The sequence below is a fragment of the Octopus bimaculoides genome, chromosome 3 (genome assembly GCF_001194135.2).
Source record: "Octopus bimaculoides isolate UCB-OBI-ISO-001 chromosome 3, ASM119413v2, whole genome shotgun sequence".
NCBI lineage: Eukaryota > Metazoa > Mollusca > Cephalopoda > Octopoda > Octopodidae > Octopus > Octopus bimaculoides.
In genome coordinates this window covers 11,607,453-11,625,641 of record NC_068983.1, presented here as the reverse complement: position 1 = coordinate 11,625,641, position 18,189 = coordinate 11,607,453, and the positions used below count along the sequence as shown (strand labels likewise).

The window sequence follows — 18,189 nt, the reverse complement described above, 5'->3', positions numbered from 1 at the left end:
TGCAATATTGTTTCATAATGAAATGACATTTCTCATTATCCAATTGGGACAGTTCTCAAGACCTGCTGTTAGCATGATTCTATCAACTATACTGTAACCTTCATCTGTATTATTTGTGACTGCCTCATAAAAATTCCAGTGTCATGCATGTATTTGTAAAACATTTAAATATAACATTTTATCACATACTAATTGTACCATTTTTCTTTTTGACATAGAATTAATTCCATAACTATAAAACTAATCCATCAGCTTATACAACTAGATAACTATTAAATGTTATATGTGAATGCATTTTCTTGAAGAGAGTGAAATTCTATTGATTTCATTTAGTTAAAATTCAGTATCCATCATCATCATCATCATCATCGTTTAACGTCCGCTTTCCATGCTAGCATGGGTTGGACGATTTGACTGAGGACTGGTGAAACCGGATGGCAACACCAGGCTCCAGTCTGATTTGGCAGAGTTTCTACAGCTGGATGCCCTTCCTAACGCCAACCACTCAGAGAGTGTAGTGGGTGCTTTTACGTGTCACCCGCACGAAAACGGCCACGCTCGAAATGGTGTCTTTTATGTGCCACCCGCACAAGCCAGTCCAGGGGCACTGGCAACGATCTCGCTCGAAAATCCTACAGGAGCCAGTCAGGCGGTACTGGCAACGGCCACGCTCAAAATGGTGCATCTCATGTGCCACCCGCACAAGAACCAGTCCAGGGGCACTGGCAACGATCTTACTTGGCTTGCCGGGTCTTCTCACGCACAGCCCATTTCCAAAGGTCTCGGTCCGTAGTCATCGCCTCGGTGAGGCCCAATGTACGAAGGTCTTGCCTCACCACCTCAGCCCAGGTCTTCCTGGGCCTACCTCTTCCACGTAAATTTTGTTTTAAGATGAATATGGATTGATAAACATATAGTGAGGTGGCGTGGTCGTGTGTGTTAATACTATATTAAGTATAAATATTGTAGTATGTAAAATAGTTGGAAAGGTATAGATTTTATTTAACATACAATGTATGATGAAAGCATGTCCTATCAGTTACAGTTTGTTGTTTCTTCAGTTTCTTATTGATCTCTAATTTCTCAATAAATTAAAATAGGTATAATTCAGTTATTTGTAAGACTATTTTCCAATGAGGAATATCAAAACATCTCTTTAAAAAATTAACTTAATTACTGCAGACATTAGAAATTATCCTTGAGGTGTGAACTATTAGTAAATGGTGCCACAAAGCCAGATACTTAGGACCTACATGTACCAGTGGCCCTTTTCTCATAAAAACTCTCATATTGAGGGCATCAGCAATGTTTTCACAAGGAAACCTTTCTAGTATGGTTGTTATAAGGACCTTCTGGCAAGGTTTACTACCTCTAGATTTTCTATGATTTAAATCTGAATAGAAGTTTCCTGGAAAATTGCTTCATTGTCAGGTTTTCTGTAATCCCCATTCTATTTAGCTGTTTCATATGCCTCAGTCATTATTCCAATTCTTTTCCTGTGCTCCATTAATGACCATCTCACCGCCACCTCCAATAATGTTTACTCTTATACAAGTGATACGGCTCACACTCCTTTAGTGCAACTTCAATCCAATCTTTATCCATGAATTAAATCAATGTTTCTCACCTAACTTGCATGTTCTTCATGAAAATATTCTGAAACAGTAACTTAACAATTTAGTATCCTAAAACAGTACCAAAACATTAACAGCCACAAAACCTCTCACTCACTTCCCACCAGAACTATGTGACTCAGTGTTAGATCTACCATCTCAAACAATCTTCAATAATTTTTCCATGAGGATCTCAAATCCTTTCTGTGGCTAAGATTGCATGCAAGAGATTGAGTTTCTTCTTCAGAAATAAATACTTTGGTGCTGGTTGGTCAACAACCTTTACAGAATTAAATATTTCCTACTCTAAAGCATCATTTACATATTTATATGATACTCAAATGCATACCTGCTGAGACATATGCATGCATTAACAGACACACACACACATACATGGAGACATAAACACACACATACACACATACCTTAAATAATAATGATGAAGTATACTGATCAACACCTTACATGTACTGTCTTCAATTGAACAATATTACATTTTTTATATTTTCTACCACTATAGCAACAATCTTGCTTCTCTGAACATGTTTCTCAATCTTCACCAGTACCTTAGCTCATTTCGTTTCATCACAAAAGACTTTCTGAATTCACTTCCCTGTACTATATACTATGCATTTTCCCAATCTTTCTCCAGATCAGAATTACCTGGAATTCTTTATTAATCATATTTTCACTTCCAGTTTGTAAATTAACTCAAGTTGAATGCTGAGTACAGTTACATTGCTCACTAATTTCTATCCTCCCATTTTGTAGACTGCATGGCCCTCTGTAGACTTTCTCTTTTTTCCTTAGATTGCCCAACAAAAAATAGTTTGGGAAAAACAAATTGGTCAGGACTTTTAGAGAATAAAAACAATGCTTGATATAAAAAGAATATAATTTGTATTTAAAGAAAACAGTTTTAAAGTAGGCTTTCTTCCTTCATATCTTTGAAAAATATTGGTTGAAGTTTTCATTAGCTGATGGTTTATAGAAATTAAATATAAAGAAATTGTCTATTGTTGTAATTTAGTACTTAAAAAATATGATAGTTGAATAAATGTAGAAACCTGAAAAATGCTTCTGATAAACTGCCATTCATGAGTGAAGTAATATAAAAATGTAGTTTATCATCATGACTAGTCACCATCATGTTTCTCTTCATTCTTTCACTATCATCACCTGAAGTAAGGCTATTGAGGTACAGTCTTTCACACATGAACTATACTTAGCTTATTTTCTTTATTTCATCTTAATTGCAACCATGCTTACAATGATTTAGTCAGCTGCATTGACCCGATAATTAGTCTGTGGCTTATTTTATTGATCTCTTCAGAGTTAAGTTATTCTATATTAGAGCTACCTCCTTTTAGTAACATATATAGCTTCCAGGCAGTTTCCATCTACCAAATTAAACTCAGAAGGCAATAGTCAGCCTGAGGTTAGCCTATAAGGCACTCACTTGAGGTACTGTGCAGTGGGATCACATGGTTACAAAATGAACTTTTTAACCACACTGCCATGCCTGCTCCTGTTAACTATTTTCAAAATCTATGGAAACAAACAATGTATGTTTTTATTGCAATACCACAAAAGCTGGACTGTTTTATTAACATTACAAGCACACCTTCAGTTTAATGCCACTATAAACACACCGTCATTTTCATTTACTGTCAACATAAAGTTATCTTAATTATATTGCACTATCATTTTCAAATTAGCATGTATGCACTGCTATCTCTGCTTGAATGGCTTCTTTTGTTTCATTTCTGTTCAACTTTTACATTCAACTACATGCACAAGAAATGAACCTGCAGTTAGATATAGTCTTCCAATTAAAAATATAATGTCAGGTGGATTCTGTGAATAAGATGGCTTTTGACATTTTAGTTTTATTCAGCAAAACATCCTGTTTTCTTCCTGAGACAATTTTGTTAGAATAATAGTTTTCTTTTTTTTTTTCTTTTTTTTTTTGTACCCTTACTTCCTACATATTCTTAACACTTAAAGAGCAGCAGAAATCTTTAGACAGAGACCATCTCTTTCTAAGCATTTTTTTTTTTTTTTTAGAATTACTTATGTTTAAGCTTCTAAAGCTACATAGGTTTTTTTTTTCTGTTTCAATGAGCATAGCATATTCTCCTAATGCCTTTTGTATCAATAAATTTATTTTCTATCATTATTTCATTAAATTATTACATATATTCATTCAGAGCTTTATATCTTGCTGTTATATATCCACAAACATCATATGCTGCCTTCATAGTGTTGCTTTTAATGCTGAAGTCTCTTTGACTCTCAGTGATAGTTAGATTTCTTGGTACTCTTCATTCAATCTAATTGATAGCCAAATGAGTTTAAAATTCACTAAAAGGACTGAGTAGCCAACCATTCTAATATAAGTTAGAATCAACCTGAAATAATATATAAACGTTCAGGGACTTCTGCAAAACTTTAAATGATTTTATTGAAATTAAATTTAATCTGTTAGTGTAGCATAACTCTAACCTTAATGTTTGATCATATTAATAAATTCCTGACTGCTTTCTCTCACTGGCAGTTTGTATTTCATTTCACTGGGTTGTTTTCTTTTTGTAATTTTGGGGTGTTTTTTTTCAATTTATTCTTGTTATTTCTTTTTAACTGTTTACCTCACACATTATATCTGCCCTCTTTATCACTTGTGTTATATTTACACCATTTTCTTTGTCACCTGTGTTATATTTACTTCACTTTCCATGTCACCTGTGTTAACCACTCTCCTTGTCACCTGTGTTACGTCACACAATTCTTCTTGTCACCTGTGTTATATTTACACCACTCTCCATGTCACCACTATTATATTCCTACCACTCTCTTTATCACCTGTGTTATATTTTCACTACTCTCATTGTAACCTGTGTTATATTTATCGCTATCATTTTATCATTTTCTTTTGTTTTTGCACTGATGACAGATTTCTTCACTCAATCTTACAAATCACTGTTTTCCATTTGTTTTTCTTTCCTTTTTTTTTTTTTTTCACATTCACTGTCCTTACACTTCTTAACTTCAACAATCTCTTTGGGAATTATATTTATTAATGTATATATTTGCTTTTCTTAACTGGACATGTACATTTTCTTTCTGTCTTTCTCTTACTATTACATTTGCTTTTAATTAATTCTTGATATTTTTTATTCTTAGAGTACGTTTTACTGGTAACTTTCTCTGGTACTAATTCCAGACTAAAGAATTTCAAAAAAAATTTTTTGTTCTAATGACTTCCCCTAACTGCAAGTCATGCAAACTAAATTAAGTGATCCGAAGAATGACTGAAAAAAAAAATTAGAAAACTTTGCAGGTTTAAGATTTATTAAAATTTAACCAAAAAACTTTGTTGACAAAATTTGATAACTATTAGATATTATTTTAACTAAATAGTTTCAAATAATATGTTAGCTGAATACTTTATGTCAACAACCATATTTTGTGGCAATCTGTGAGAGAACTATTGAAAGATATACTAAATATTGATATTTGCTTTTAGTTGAACTATATCAATGAATTCCAATAAATTCATCCTTGGTTTTCATATTTGAACATTATAAAGAATAAATTTAGTTATATATATATACATAATGTGTGCATTAATATTTTCATATAAAATTATTTTGATTATTTAAATGCTCATTTTATGTATCTCATTATGAATTTTAAAATGTCATAAAATTAGTATCTATGGGGAACCAAAATTGTCAATAAGTTATTTATCCTTAGCTATTTATGACATAAAGTGATATAATATAATAATGAACATATATCCATTTTGGAAAGATATGCAGTATCTTTTTTACCATTGGTCATAAAAGCATCAAGTTTTCTAGTAGATATTCCACACAATCATTGCTTGATATATTTCATCAACGCTAATTAAATGAGGTAAAATAGGAAGAGAAAGCAAATTCTTAATTAGATAACAATGAAGTACATTGATGATAGTTTCTTAATTAGATATTTTTTGTTAGATATACTTGAAAGTATGACAATCATGCTTTCTTTGGAAATAGGCAAAAAAAAATTTCAAACACAAACCTTAACAGGACTGTATGTTAGTTCACTGGGAAATTATTGTCACACAACATAATTTCTCTTTAATGAGACATTAGGTGTTAATATTGCAAAAGAAATCATGGGTATTCAGAAGTTAAGTTGTGGCATTTTTCTAATGCTCATGCTTGTACAAAAACCTTAGAATCCTTTCTTGATCATAAAAAGTAATATTGTACTTTATATAATATAAATTACTTCAATAAAATACACTCCTTTTAATTAGATTTAGTCTTAATCTTATAATGATTTTGTATTTGAAATAATTTCTTTTAGTTTGTTAATATATTTTCATGAAAACATTCTTTATATATATTTTTTAAAACTTTCAATGTTATTGTTTTAATGATTTTTCAACTTAGATCAGCAGCAGACAACCAGAATCTGTACTTCATGGTTCAGAGTTTATCAGTCTTAGTCAACTTAACTCCTTGTCTTGGATTCTTCAAATTCTAATCATATCTGGAGTGGCTAAAATGATGAGGTTTTAGATTAATATCTTTGCCTCTGCTTTGGTTTTAGAACTCTGGATGTGTTTATGTATTTGAAATAAACTATTTCTGATACCATGAATGAATAATCTTTATATATGTGTGTAACTTCTATTTTGTATGAAACCAATTTTACTTCCAAATTTTTTTCTATTTCAACTGTTTATGTATTCTCCCAGCATCAATGTTTGTTTGGTTTATTGATAACTTTTAATTTTGATGTAATGTAAATGCTGTTTCCATTGTTACCAGGAGATTTTGAAGCCTTGACTTCTGATGATCATTGGAAAAAGGATGAGATACTTGCTGCTAAGATCAAAAAATTTCTATCGGTGAGTTATGTGCATGCATACTGCCATCTACTGGCTGTTGCAAACAAATCAAACTTGAAAATCAGATTTATTTGAATTTTTATGTAGTGTGTCAGTTATTGATGGTTTTGCACAGGAGTAGATGACAAGTTTTATGACCAGTAGTTAAACATAAAATTTAACGAAATTACAATTATATCATATCATCATTGATAAAAATTTATTTCTTTACAAAAGATAAAAAAAAGGAAAAGAAGATAATTGCCCACTATTATCTTCTTGCTTCATTTTCTTAAAAGAAAAGGCTGAATCACATTATAATTAATCTTTTGTTCATTTTTCTTTACTCTCTTTACACAGCAACGAATGGTTTATTACATTACAAAAATATCTTTTTCCTTCCTCCCCCCCCCCCATCCCTGCTGTCTCTCTTTCTTTCTGTTTTATGTCACCTATATATTATAAAACAAAGAATTTATTTAATCTGCCTACATTGCTTCTTTTAATAAGCATTATGAGACTACTATTTTATGTTATTATTTCTAAATTTTACAGAACAGATCAGTTCCAGTTGTAAGCACACTTCTCAACACACCAATATATATTTATATGAATAGAATATAAATTGACTAACAGTTTCATATTTTGCATAGTTTCAAGACTGGGATGTTATTTCCACTGGTCAAACTAGATCATAGTACAGGAAGCTAAACCATTTATGATTGTCCCAGATCTTAAAATGTATTCTATCATTAGTGTCATCCTATCATTGTATTCTATCATTAGTGTCATTAAACCTTAACTTAAAGTAATAAAATGTTTCCTTTCATGAAAAGGGGATAGTCTTAAGAAGAATATCCTGTTGTGAAAATACTTGGTAAAATCTCCAAGTAAGCACTTCATCCAAAACTAATCAATATAAAAAGTAAGCATTCTATTGTAAAAGTAAGGTAAATATATAGTGTGGAAAGGGCAATTGTTTATTTGGATTTATCTTTAAAGTTATTATCTATAATATCTATACAACTTTCATTTTTCTCCTTATACCTTTTCACCTCCCTCCTCTCCCTGCCTTTATCTTCCTTCAAGAGTGATCCTTCGGTCAGGAGAATATTGACGATTGTGAATGCAATCAATGAAAAACTAATAAATCAGCCTTTTATACAACCTTAATTATATTTTTACTTTCGTAATATTGGATTTTGATTTGAGTAACGTATCATTGATAGAAATTGTTCTACTGGTCAGAAACTTGTTGGCAGAGCATAAACAAATTGAATGAGCATGGCAGCTGTATGCAGCCAAGATGGTCAATCAACCAACTTACCAGTCATATAGCCATCTGTTCAGCTTGATTTTGCTTTAAATCCTTTGTTAGTCCTTGTTTTCTTTGTTTGTATTTTAGGGGAACCAGAAGGTGTTGCTGCTGCCACTGCATTGGGAGCTCAATATCATAGTCGTGTATCTGCAAGTGTGTCATGTAGTGGCAGTTGGCCTCCTGCAAGTGTATCTCACGCAACAAGTGTCAGCAGTGGTGCTGTTTGCAGTACCAATTCTAAGCTTGTCATGCAGCAGCCAAAATTTAAACGACATATTGGTTTACTTGGGGAAAGTCAGAGCACAGAGGACACAGAGAGTGGAAGCTCTGAACCAACTCTAATAAAAGATTCCGGCATTGACACTGGTTTGTCCAGTAGTAATCAGACAATTTATGAAGATCATGCCAAGGTAGAACAATGCAGAAGTATTCAGGAATGGCTAGAAAGGCACTAGTTTACTTTGTAGCTAAATGCTCACTTCATTTGGATTTTTTTCCCTTTTCATGAAATCAATTGGTTGTTAAAAGTTTGTTTTTAAAGAGAAAGTTTGGTTATAAGCATTTTAATTGCAAACTCAGTGATTCCATCTTTGTGAAACATAGCTTTATTAAATGTGCTTTAGTGAAAATATTTTAGGAGTTCAATTTAAATTTCTAGCATGATACCTATCAAATACTGTTATTTAGCTAATCTCTTTCTAGTATGATTCAGATTTAAAATATTTTTAATTACTAATTGTGTATAACATTTTGCTTTCTATTAGTATTGGTATATTTTGAGATTAAAGAATGTACAACATGCCTCTGTTAAGTTGACACTATTTTATGTTAATGCTAGCAGGTTATAAAATTTGCTTATAAAATAAGAATCTACCCATTCTTTTTAAAATAATTTTCCTTTATGAAAGTGTAGACAGTCAAAACATTACAAAACTGCATTTAATTAATAATTTGTCTTCTACAATCAAGTGAAATAATATTCTTTACTGTAGATAGACTTGTCTTTTGTGGAATAAAACATTTGAGAAGTGAGGTGTAAGATCATCTTGATTACTCTATAATTTGAAAGATCATAATATATTGAAAGAGTGGAAGTTCTATAGGATTGAATCCCTCAGAATAAAAGGTTGCATTAGTAATTTATGGTCTTGGAAGAAAAATAACATAGGTGTTGAAAATAGAATGAGTGCAGCTGATCAGTTCAAGTAGAACCAACAATTATTGAAGATGAAACTCTAAGAAAGCTTCAAAATAAGTTACACATAACAGATACATGATGAGGGGGTACAAGCTGAAGGGTCTTAGGGGGGAAAGGCTTAGCAATCATACGTATATTTTTTTTTATTATTATATTTTGCAATAATCAAAAGACCTGCGCATATCCAGATTTGAACAACACTCCATAGTAAAGCATATTCAGTGAATAGTTGTATCAAATTCAAATATAAATATTTAAACTTCTAAATATAGTCACCATCATCATTTAACATCCACTTTTCCATATTTGTATGCGTCGTTTGGAATTTGTTGAGGCAAATTTTCTATGGTTGAGCACCATTCTTGTTGCCAACCCTCGCTGTTTCTAACCAGGGTAGTATTTTGCATGGCCAGATATGTTTTCCATGAAGACTAAAGATGAACAACATTGCTTGTATGACAGCAATGTTCATTTACAATCATCATGTAATATCAAAACAAGTGAACACACACATGTGCACATGTATGTGTGCACACACAGACATACACACACACATACACACACTTCTTTCAGTTTTTCTGCTTACCAAATCCACTCACAAGTTTTTGTTTGGCCCAGGGTAATTTACTAGATGATTGCCCAAGGTGCCACACAGTGGGACTGAACCCAAATTCACATATTTAGGAAGCAAATTTCTAAACTAAATTTAAAGCATATTTTTAGGAATAACTTATAAGAGAAAAGACTTAACTTTGCTACTAACATAGGTAGTACTAATAAAACAATAAGCCAAGTTTGATTGCTTTATATTATTAGATATTAAACTGAATTTGTTCTTTTCAGAAATTTTCTGAGGAGAAAATATTGAATGATCAGCTCTGGTTTTGTGAGCTCAAGGCCACTGAACTATTCATTGTCTCTAAGAGGACATTTAATTCTAAAGAGCATAGTTCACAGAAATATTGTTGTTTAGGTCCTTACCAAGCAGACCTATAATCACAGATATTCCAACCATGACTAACTTTTCTTTTTCTAAAGTACAAAGAGATATATTGGATTATATTGTCCAGTGTATCTTTCATTCAGATGGTAGAGTGTAATTTGAGGGAGATTTGAATGCTATCTATAGCAACACAAGCAACTACAAAGTGGCATCTAGATGTTATTCTAGGATCTTCTGTTCATGTTAGAGTGGTATCCTATTCAGAAGAGATAAGTCTTTCATCTACTAAACTGTCAATGAATCTAGGGCAAAGCAGCAACTATATGTTTGTGATTCATGTAGACATTTTGTATCTTTCTTTCAACTGTATATGAGGTATTATGACAGATATTACAGAAGCAAGCTTGCTTATATATAAATTGACATCTGTTTCAAGAATAGTAGCTTACATTTCATCTAGAATAATAACATTAATTTTACATAGTGTTTTATAGTTTGTTCATGCTCTGTAAAATATCAATTAGAATCTTATTAAAAATATGTATAAAGAAAACAGAATCTATCTCAGGGTCTAAAGTATTAGCTTACCACATTTTGATAGTTATATATTTCCTCATTTTAGTAAAAGTCCTGTAAGAGTATTGATTCACATCTTAATTCCTTTAACCTCTCTGACATGGCAAACAAATAAATTTGTACATGAAGTCCATTATGTGAAATTACTTGAATTATTTTACATAGAAAAATAAACTATTTTTAAATAGTTAGATACTGCTTCACACCCTCAACTAGTATAACTAACACATACAAGTTATATTACTAACAATAACATTACTTTAACAATTTTATATTAAATATAACAGAGTAATCCTCCATGACAAAGAGAAGAAATTTAATGTTTTAGGAGGATCCTTCATCTATGAAAGATGAATTAATGAAGGGTCCTGCCTGAGAGATTAAAGATTCCTTTTATTTTTTCTTAATAAACTATAATTTATTAAACTTGTTATTTGCTGATGCAGACTATCACCAGTTTTCTCAGATTCTACTTTTTCACTCTAACATTATAGACTGTCCATACAATCATGTGCTTTTTTCAGGCCTACAAAGCAAACTATATTTACATCAAAATTTTATGACAATATTTCTATGTAAATTTATTTAAAGCTTATTCTCAAGTAGTCACAAATACTTTTTTTAAAATGAAATACTTGTTTCCATTCAGTTTAAAATTCAGTTGTTTCACAATAGACAATTTGGATAAAAGTTTAACAGTCACAGCTTTCCTGGTCCCAAAATTATTGTTATTGACTGACAGCCATTAGTAAAGTGAAGGGTAACTTTATAGAGGGTATAGGAAATAATTGCCAATACAACCTAGCTTCTAATCAGATATTTTCTTGTCATTCATGTAAGAACCTATCTTGCTTGAAGCTGTTTTGCTTTTGTATTGTAACAGAAAGTGGCTATTTTGTTCTTGTGCACAGCCATGCACATACACATACATATACATGCAACCTGCTTTTTCAATCAAGCGAGGTAGTGGTTTTGGCATTTTATTTGAATGAAATAATCTTACACCCCTCTATTTGCCTCAATCAGCCTAGTGAATATAAAGGTTTTACTCTCCATTTTAGAATGGTAAACATTGAAAGGGACACTAAGCTATAAAATCAATGCAAATTTCTGAATTACAATTTACACAAACATGAAAAAGCTGGCATGAAATAAAATACAAAAACTATAAAATATTTTATTGCATTAAAATACAGAATGATTTCAAAATATTTTATAATATTTTAGAAAATTCTTTAGAATAAATATGATGTAAATTATCCAAACATTATCATTTATTACATATTAGCAATAGAAGTCGTATTATTACTGAATAGCAACTTTTGCATCATACTTAACATGGATGTTTTGTAAGAATGCTGTAATACTTTGGTATTTGTCTTGAGAGGGCACCTGATATTTGAGAGAACTACTGATATTTCTGTGCTTTTAAGTATCCCTTTCAATGCTTACCATTCTACAAGATGCTCACTTCAGGCCTGCAGCATTATAGTGTTCGTACAATACATTCATATTAAGTAGATTATCATTTATGTTTGTAGAATGTCTGAGTTATGTAATTAATCCTAATTCTTGTAGGTAATCTTCATTACTTCATGTATTACAGTTCACTTTAACAGTTGAAGTGATGAAGGCACAATTACTGCGATACTGTTTTGCTGTTAACCACATAGTCAGGGACTTAAATCTTAGAGTAAAAGTTATTGCAAAGCATATTATTGCTTGCTCCAGTTTGCCTACTTACCCTTTTACTCTTTTACTTGTTTCAGTCATTTGATTGTGGCCATGCTGGAGCACTGCCTTTAGTCGAGCAAATCGACCCCAGGACTTATTCTTTGTAAGCCTGGTACTTATTCTATCGGTCTCTTTTGCCGAACCGCTAAGTTACGGGGACGTAAACACACCAGCATCGGTTGTCAAGCGATGTTGGGGGGGACAAACACAGACACATACATATATATATATATATATATATATACATATATACGACGGACTTCTTTCAGTTTCCATCTACCAAATCCACTCACAAGGCTTTGGTCGGCCCAAAGCTATAGTAGAAGACACTTGCCCAAGGTGCCACACAGTGGGACTGAACCCAGAACCATGTGGATGGTAAGCATGCTACTTACCACACAGCCACTCCTACTTGATATAAAATATATTTCACTTTCTACTTATAAAGTGAAAAAAAAAAAAGAAAAATATTCAATCCCTGAAAACATAAAAAATGGATGTAAAAATAATAAGCGTATTTTGTGGATGATTATTTCCTTGGTTTAGTAAAATCTTTTACAACAGAATCAAAATAGCAGAGAATGAATTGTTGTCAGTTAATTATTTTTTAAGAAAATATTAGAGTAAGTATTCAGCAACAGTACTTTGGAGTAAAGATTTTTGCCAGCTCCAAAGTACTGTTACTGAATATCTCTCGTTGTAAGATTTAAAATTAGTAATTTTCTAATTTATTAGAGTAAGTGTTGAGCAGTTCTTTTTCTTATCAGTTTCATTTCTAGCAACCTTTTGTGTTATATCTTTGAAAAAATATGATAAACTTCTTTAGGGCTTTAAATGGTTTAACAGAGTCTAGCATTATCCAAAATTATCTTTAATTCTCCTGTGTTTTCAAATTAATAGTCTAAACTTTTCATTTCACTCACAATAGTTGTTTTAGTGGAGCTATTTTTGTGTTACATATGTACATCCATTCATTTACATTTTACAATTTTGATTGATACATAACTATAAAGTATGAAATAAGTACTTATTTGTTAGCTATAATAGAATAATATAAGTATAATGTTAACAATAATATAACTATAATTATTGAGTGCCATTGTTGTTAGTTTTTTTTATGAACCATTAGAGAATTAAGCCAACTCAATATTTGCACAAGTTCAATCTCAGTCTAACTTAATTAAACGATTCTCATATTCTTACTATAATTATTAAACTTCATAAAAGATTATAATAATATTCTAAGAGTTAAAAATAAATACTGAACATAATCACTTGTTCATGAAAATGCTATAAAATAAATGTATTTTAATCAGATTATTTTTTAAAATTTAGTGGAATAGAATTTGATAGACTTATGTATTTAAATTCCTTCATTCTTTTCTATTATTAATATAAAAGTTTGTGTATAATCACTTTTGGATGCAAAACCTTCTAGACTATTTGGTTTTGAATATCATCATCTTTGCTGGAGAAAATATTAAATTGTATCAAAACTGAAAACTATAAACAGAAGGAATGCATCAAAATAAATGCAGCTTACACTAACTTTAGAATATATATTAATAAGATCCACTGTAATAAATATACACCATTTAATACACTTCATAGTTGAAAGATTTAGCATGACATTCTGTTTTTACCTTATAACATAAGTTTTAAAAAATGGGCTCACATAGCTTAAAATGTTCTCAAAGTTCTTCAGATGATGAATTATTTACCAAAACAAAGAGCCTTTGGTATTTTATTATCTAAGTTTATAGTTAGATGCAGTAAGAAGTTCGACACTGGATTCATTCAAATGAAGTGTTAAAATCTCTCACAGTAGACTAGTGCTTTTCTGTTAATTTTTTTTTTACATATATATATATATATATATATATATATATATATATATATATATACATCTTATGTTCTAGATGGAAAGCTGTTCACCATAGCTTGCCAGTATCTTTCACTTGTTGTTCAACTCTGCACGCTATTCTATGGAGCTGTGTCATTATTATCACAATTTTTCACAGCACTCGTGCTTAATCTATAAATTGGTTCATCTGAAATTGAAAATCAAATATTTCCTTTATGTGTGTATTTATATATAGGTATGTATATGGGGAAAACATTAGTTCTAACTATTTTTTTTTATGTATTTTGAGAATTGCATTACATCTATAAATTTACTTCCTAAGTAAAATTTTCTGAGAATTTTAACTCCCTGCTATTTCTGAAAAACAGATCAATAAAGATTTAATCTTCTTGACAGAAAATATAATGTATTGTGCCCCTGAGCAATGCACAGATTCTGCTTGCTTCAGTTTGACTGGCTGTCAACTAGTTCCACTCTGACTATTATAGGATATCCAGCTATAAAAATAATTTCAGCAACAATAGGCACAGACCCAAATTTTCAGCACCCATTCAACTAACACAAGTGTGGAAATATTAATATAAATGGTAAAAATAAGAATGGAATATTTATGTCATTAACAGTTTTGAAAAATGTCAATATATATATACGATAAGGTGGAGGTGATTAAGAAAGTTGGAAAATAGAAACTTTGGATATTAGGCATTTTAAGTATGAATTTGTGACAAAAAGGATCAAGCAGCCGACTAATGAGGCTTGAAGTCATGTATTTGTCTTTTGCTAGACATCCATGTTACAGCTGATTATACTAGAGATTCCTATCATTCCTTCTTTCTGGCAAGTTGATAGATATGGGGATCAAGAACTATCAGAGAGTCTGTTGGGTACTGATAATATCTAACATCATTTACATCAAAATTTTTGCTGTTAATGGAGTTGTTTCTTATTGCAAACATTAACCACAAGTGAGACCCTTTGCTGTATTGGACATTAGTAAAGTATCATCTTTCTGTTAGTGATAAATTGTTCAGTTAAAATATCAGATAAAAAAACATTGTAGTATGTAATTTAAGGAGCGAAAATAACAGGTGATCCATAATTTAATTTTTAATGTGGTCACTTAACTAGCAATAGATACATGGCTCAGATCCTATCAGTCAATTCATACCTAATTTTTATTCAGAGAGAATGTAAAATAGCTTAATATATTATAAAAGATTGAGTTTTCTTATTCACTGACATTGTGACCAACATCTTTTATCTTGTCTTGATTCCCAGCCATTCACACTGTTGTCCACTATGGTATATTATTTAGTTTTTTAAAGACAAAACTCAGAGATGTGAGTGATACTCATGCTAGCTCTAAGGATAATTGATTATCAGACACATTATTATTATTGATTATTAGATACATTAAGTTACATGATTTTTATGAGTGGCCATAATTTACACTTCAATAAAAATGGCTTATTATGTGACTATAGCTATACACTTTGGTAAAAAACGATTTAGTGAGTGACCATTCAAAAATGCTTTAATATTAGGTTGTATCTTAAATAATCAGCTGTATACATTTAGATTATGAACAGCATTTAGAACAGAAACATCTCACAGTTTCTATTTTGGTTGTGATATTTTAATACTTTGAATTTGAATGAGCTCAAATGTATTTGAAAAAAATATTCACAATTACAAATATTACAATGTATACATATGTGAATACATGGCAAAATCATGTTATTATATTACTTTGATATGAATATATCAAAATGAAGGCACATGGCTCAGTGGTTAGAGCATTGGGCTCACAATCATGAGGTAGTGAGTTTGATTCAGGGTCTACCCTTGTGTTGTGTTCTTGAGTAAGACACTTTATTTCACATTGCTCCAGTCTCCTCAGCTGTAGAAGTGAGTTGCAATGTCACTGGTGCCAAACTGTAATGGCCTTTGCCTTTCCCTTGGATAACACCGGTGACGTGGAGAGGAGAGGTTGGTTTTCACAAGCAACATTGCCCAGACTTGTGCCTCAGTTTGTAACTTTCTAGGTGCAATCCCATGTACAATCATGACTGAAGCAAAGTCCTTACCCTTTATATATATATATATGTATGTATGTATGTATGTATGTATCCTCATCATCATCATCATTTTAAGGTCTGTCTTCTATGCTGGCATGGGTTGCACGATTCCACAGAAACCAACAAGCCAGAAGACTGCACTGAGCACAAATATTTGCTTTGCCATGGTTTCTAGAGCTGGATGCCCTTCCTAATGTCAACCACTTTACAGACAGTATTGCATTTATTATTCAGCTTGTAATCTGGTACAAAAATATACTTGGCCAATTGGAACATCATATGTATGTGTCCTTCACATTTATGTTTCTCTGAACTCTAAGTATTTACCATCAACATCTACTAAAATTCATGGAGAGATCATTTTATGAACTTTCTTCCAGCTCTGCAACCTCATTCAGATTTTATCTTTCTTTAATTTTGTTTCTTAATTTCCTATTTTTTTGCTCTTCTTTCTAGCTCTCTTTAGTGACATAGCCTCTATAGTTGGCAAATAGCTAAATAATAAATGCACTAAATTCAGTTCTGCACTCACCCATTATTGTATTAATTGCTTAGCCTTTCCTCAGTTCAAATACAAGATTTAAATAAAAAGAATGGATTGGCTTCCGTACAGATATCATCCACTATAAACAAATTCTTGAATGTAATTCAACATGTACCACATTGCAAAAAAAAAAAAAGTCATTGGGCCAATAAGAGAGCCTCTACATGGTTGCTAGACTGTTAGAAATGGCAGCCAGATCTCCCACAAATTACACCCTGTCATCTTAGAAAAGGACATGACAGAGAATGTGGTTTTGTGTTCCTAGCACTTAGAAATGAAGGAAGGTTGGTCACTGCTGAAGTGATTCTTATCACTGGTCAGCTCAGTCAGGACTTATCTGGGGTTAAACAACAACCAATATATTTGATGATATCTGTAGACAGTACAACATTATTTTACACATTGTTACTTTCATGGTTGGCATTGTTGGTCTGGTCCAAAAGGTTTTGTATTGCATGTAATATGTTGAGCACTCATGCATCACTTTCATCATTGAATGTGTGTGTGTGCATGTGCGTGCGTGTGTGTGTGTGTGTGTGTGTGTGTGTATGTAATTTAGATCTTAACACAAAAATATTTTGAGTACTGCTAAAAGCTTGGCAAGTTACTGTAGATTGATTCTTTAAGAAAACTAATATTTTCCCCTAGTCCAGACATGTTTTCACTAGAGTTTGAAAACAAACAGCTCTACTTAATATCAGTGATATTTATTTACAATTAGCATGTGATATCGAGGAAGGGAAACCGTAACATGCACAATGACACACACACACACACACACTATAATATATATATAGATAGATAGATAGATAGATAGATAGATATGCACGTACACAACAGGCTTCCAGTTTCTGTTTAGCAAATTCATTCACAAAATATTGGTCAGTCCAGAGCTATACCAGAAGACACTTGCACAGAGTGGTGCTCCATGGGACTGAACCCCAAGCTAACTTTTTTAACACGAAGTGGAGAAACTGATACCTTAGCCACACAGCTATGTCTACACCTCACTCTCTATCTCTCTCTCTCTCTTCCTCTCTTTGTATATAAAAATGAACATATTATATATGATGGTACATGAATATATTTCATACAATGCTGCTTAATGTGCTTTTAATATAAGTATGAACGTAGGCATAAGAGTGGTTGTGTGGTAAGTAGCTTGCTTACAAACCACATAGTTCCGGGTTCAGTCCCACTGCGTGGCACCTTGGGCAAATGTCTTCTACTATAGCCTCAGGCCGACCAAAGCCTTGTGAGTGGATTTGGTAGACGGAAACCGAAAGAAGCCCATTGTATATATGTATGTGTATATGTTTGTGTATCTGTGTTTGTCCCCCCCAACATCGCTTGACAACCGATGCTGGTGTGTTTACGTCCCCGTATCTTAGTGGTTCGGCAAAAGAGACCGATAGAATAAGTACTTGGCTTAC

The 18,189-nt window shown here is 31.9% G+C and overlaps 1 protein-coding gene across 8 annotated transcripts in view; it reads left to right on the top strand.

The window, feature by feature from the left end:
* LOC106883284 (regulating synaptic membrane exocytosis protein 1) overlaps positions 1-18,189 on the top strand; it is a 276,467-nt gene that overhangs the window by 141,526 nt on the left and 116,752 nt on the right. For all 8 annotated transcript variants that reach the window (XM_052966022.1, XM_052966021.1, XM_052966023.1 and 5 more), the window contains one exon: positions 6,443-6,522. In XM_052966022.1, the coding sequence (XP_052821982.1) occupies positions 6,443-6,522 (80 nt within the window). The remainder of the gene's footprint in view (positions 1-6,442; positions 6,523-18,189) is intronic.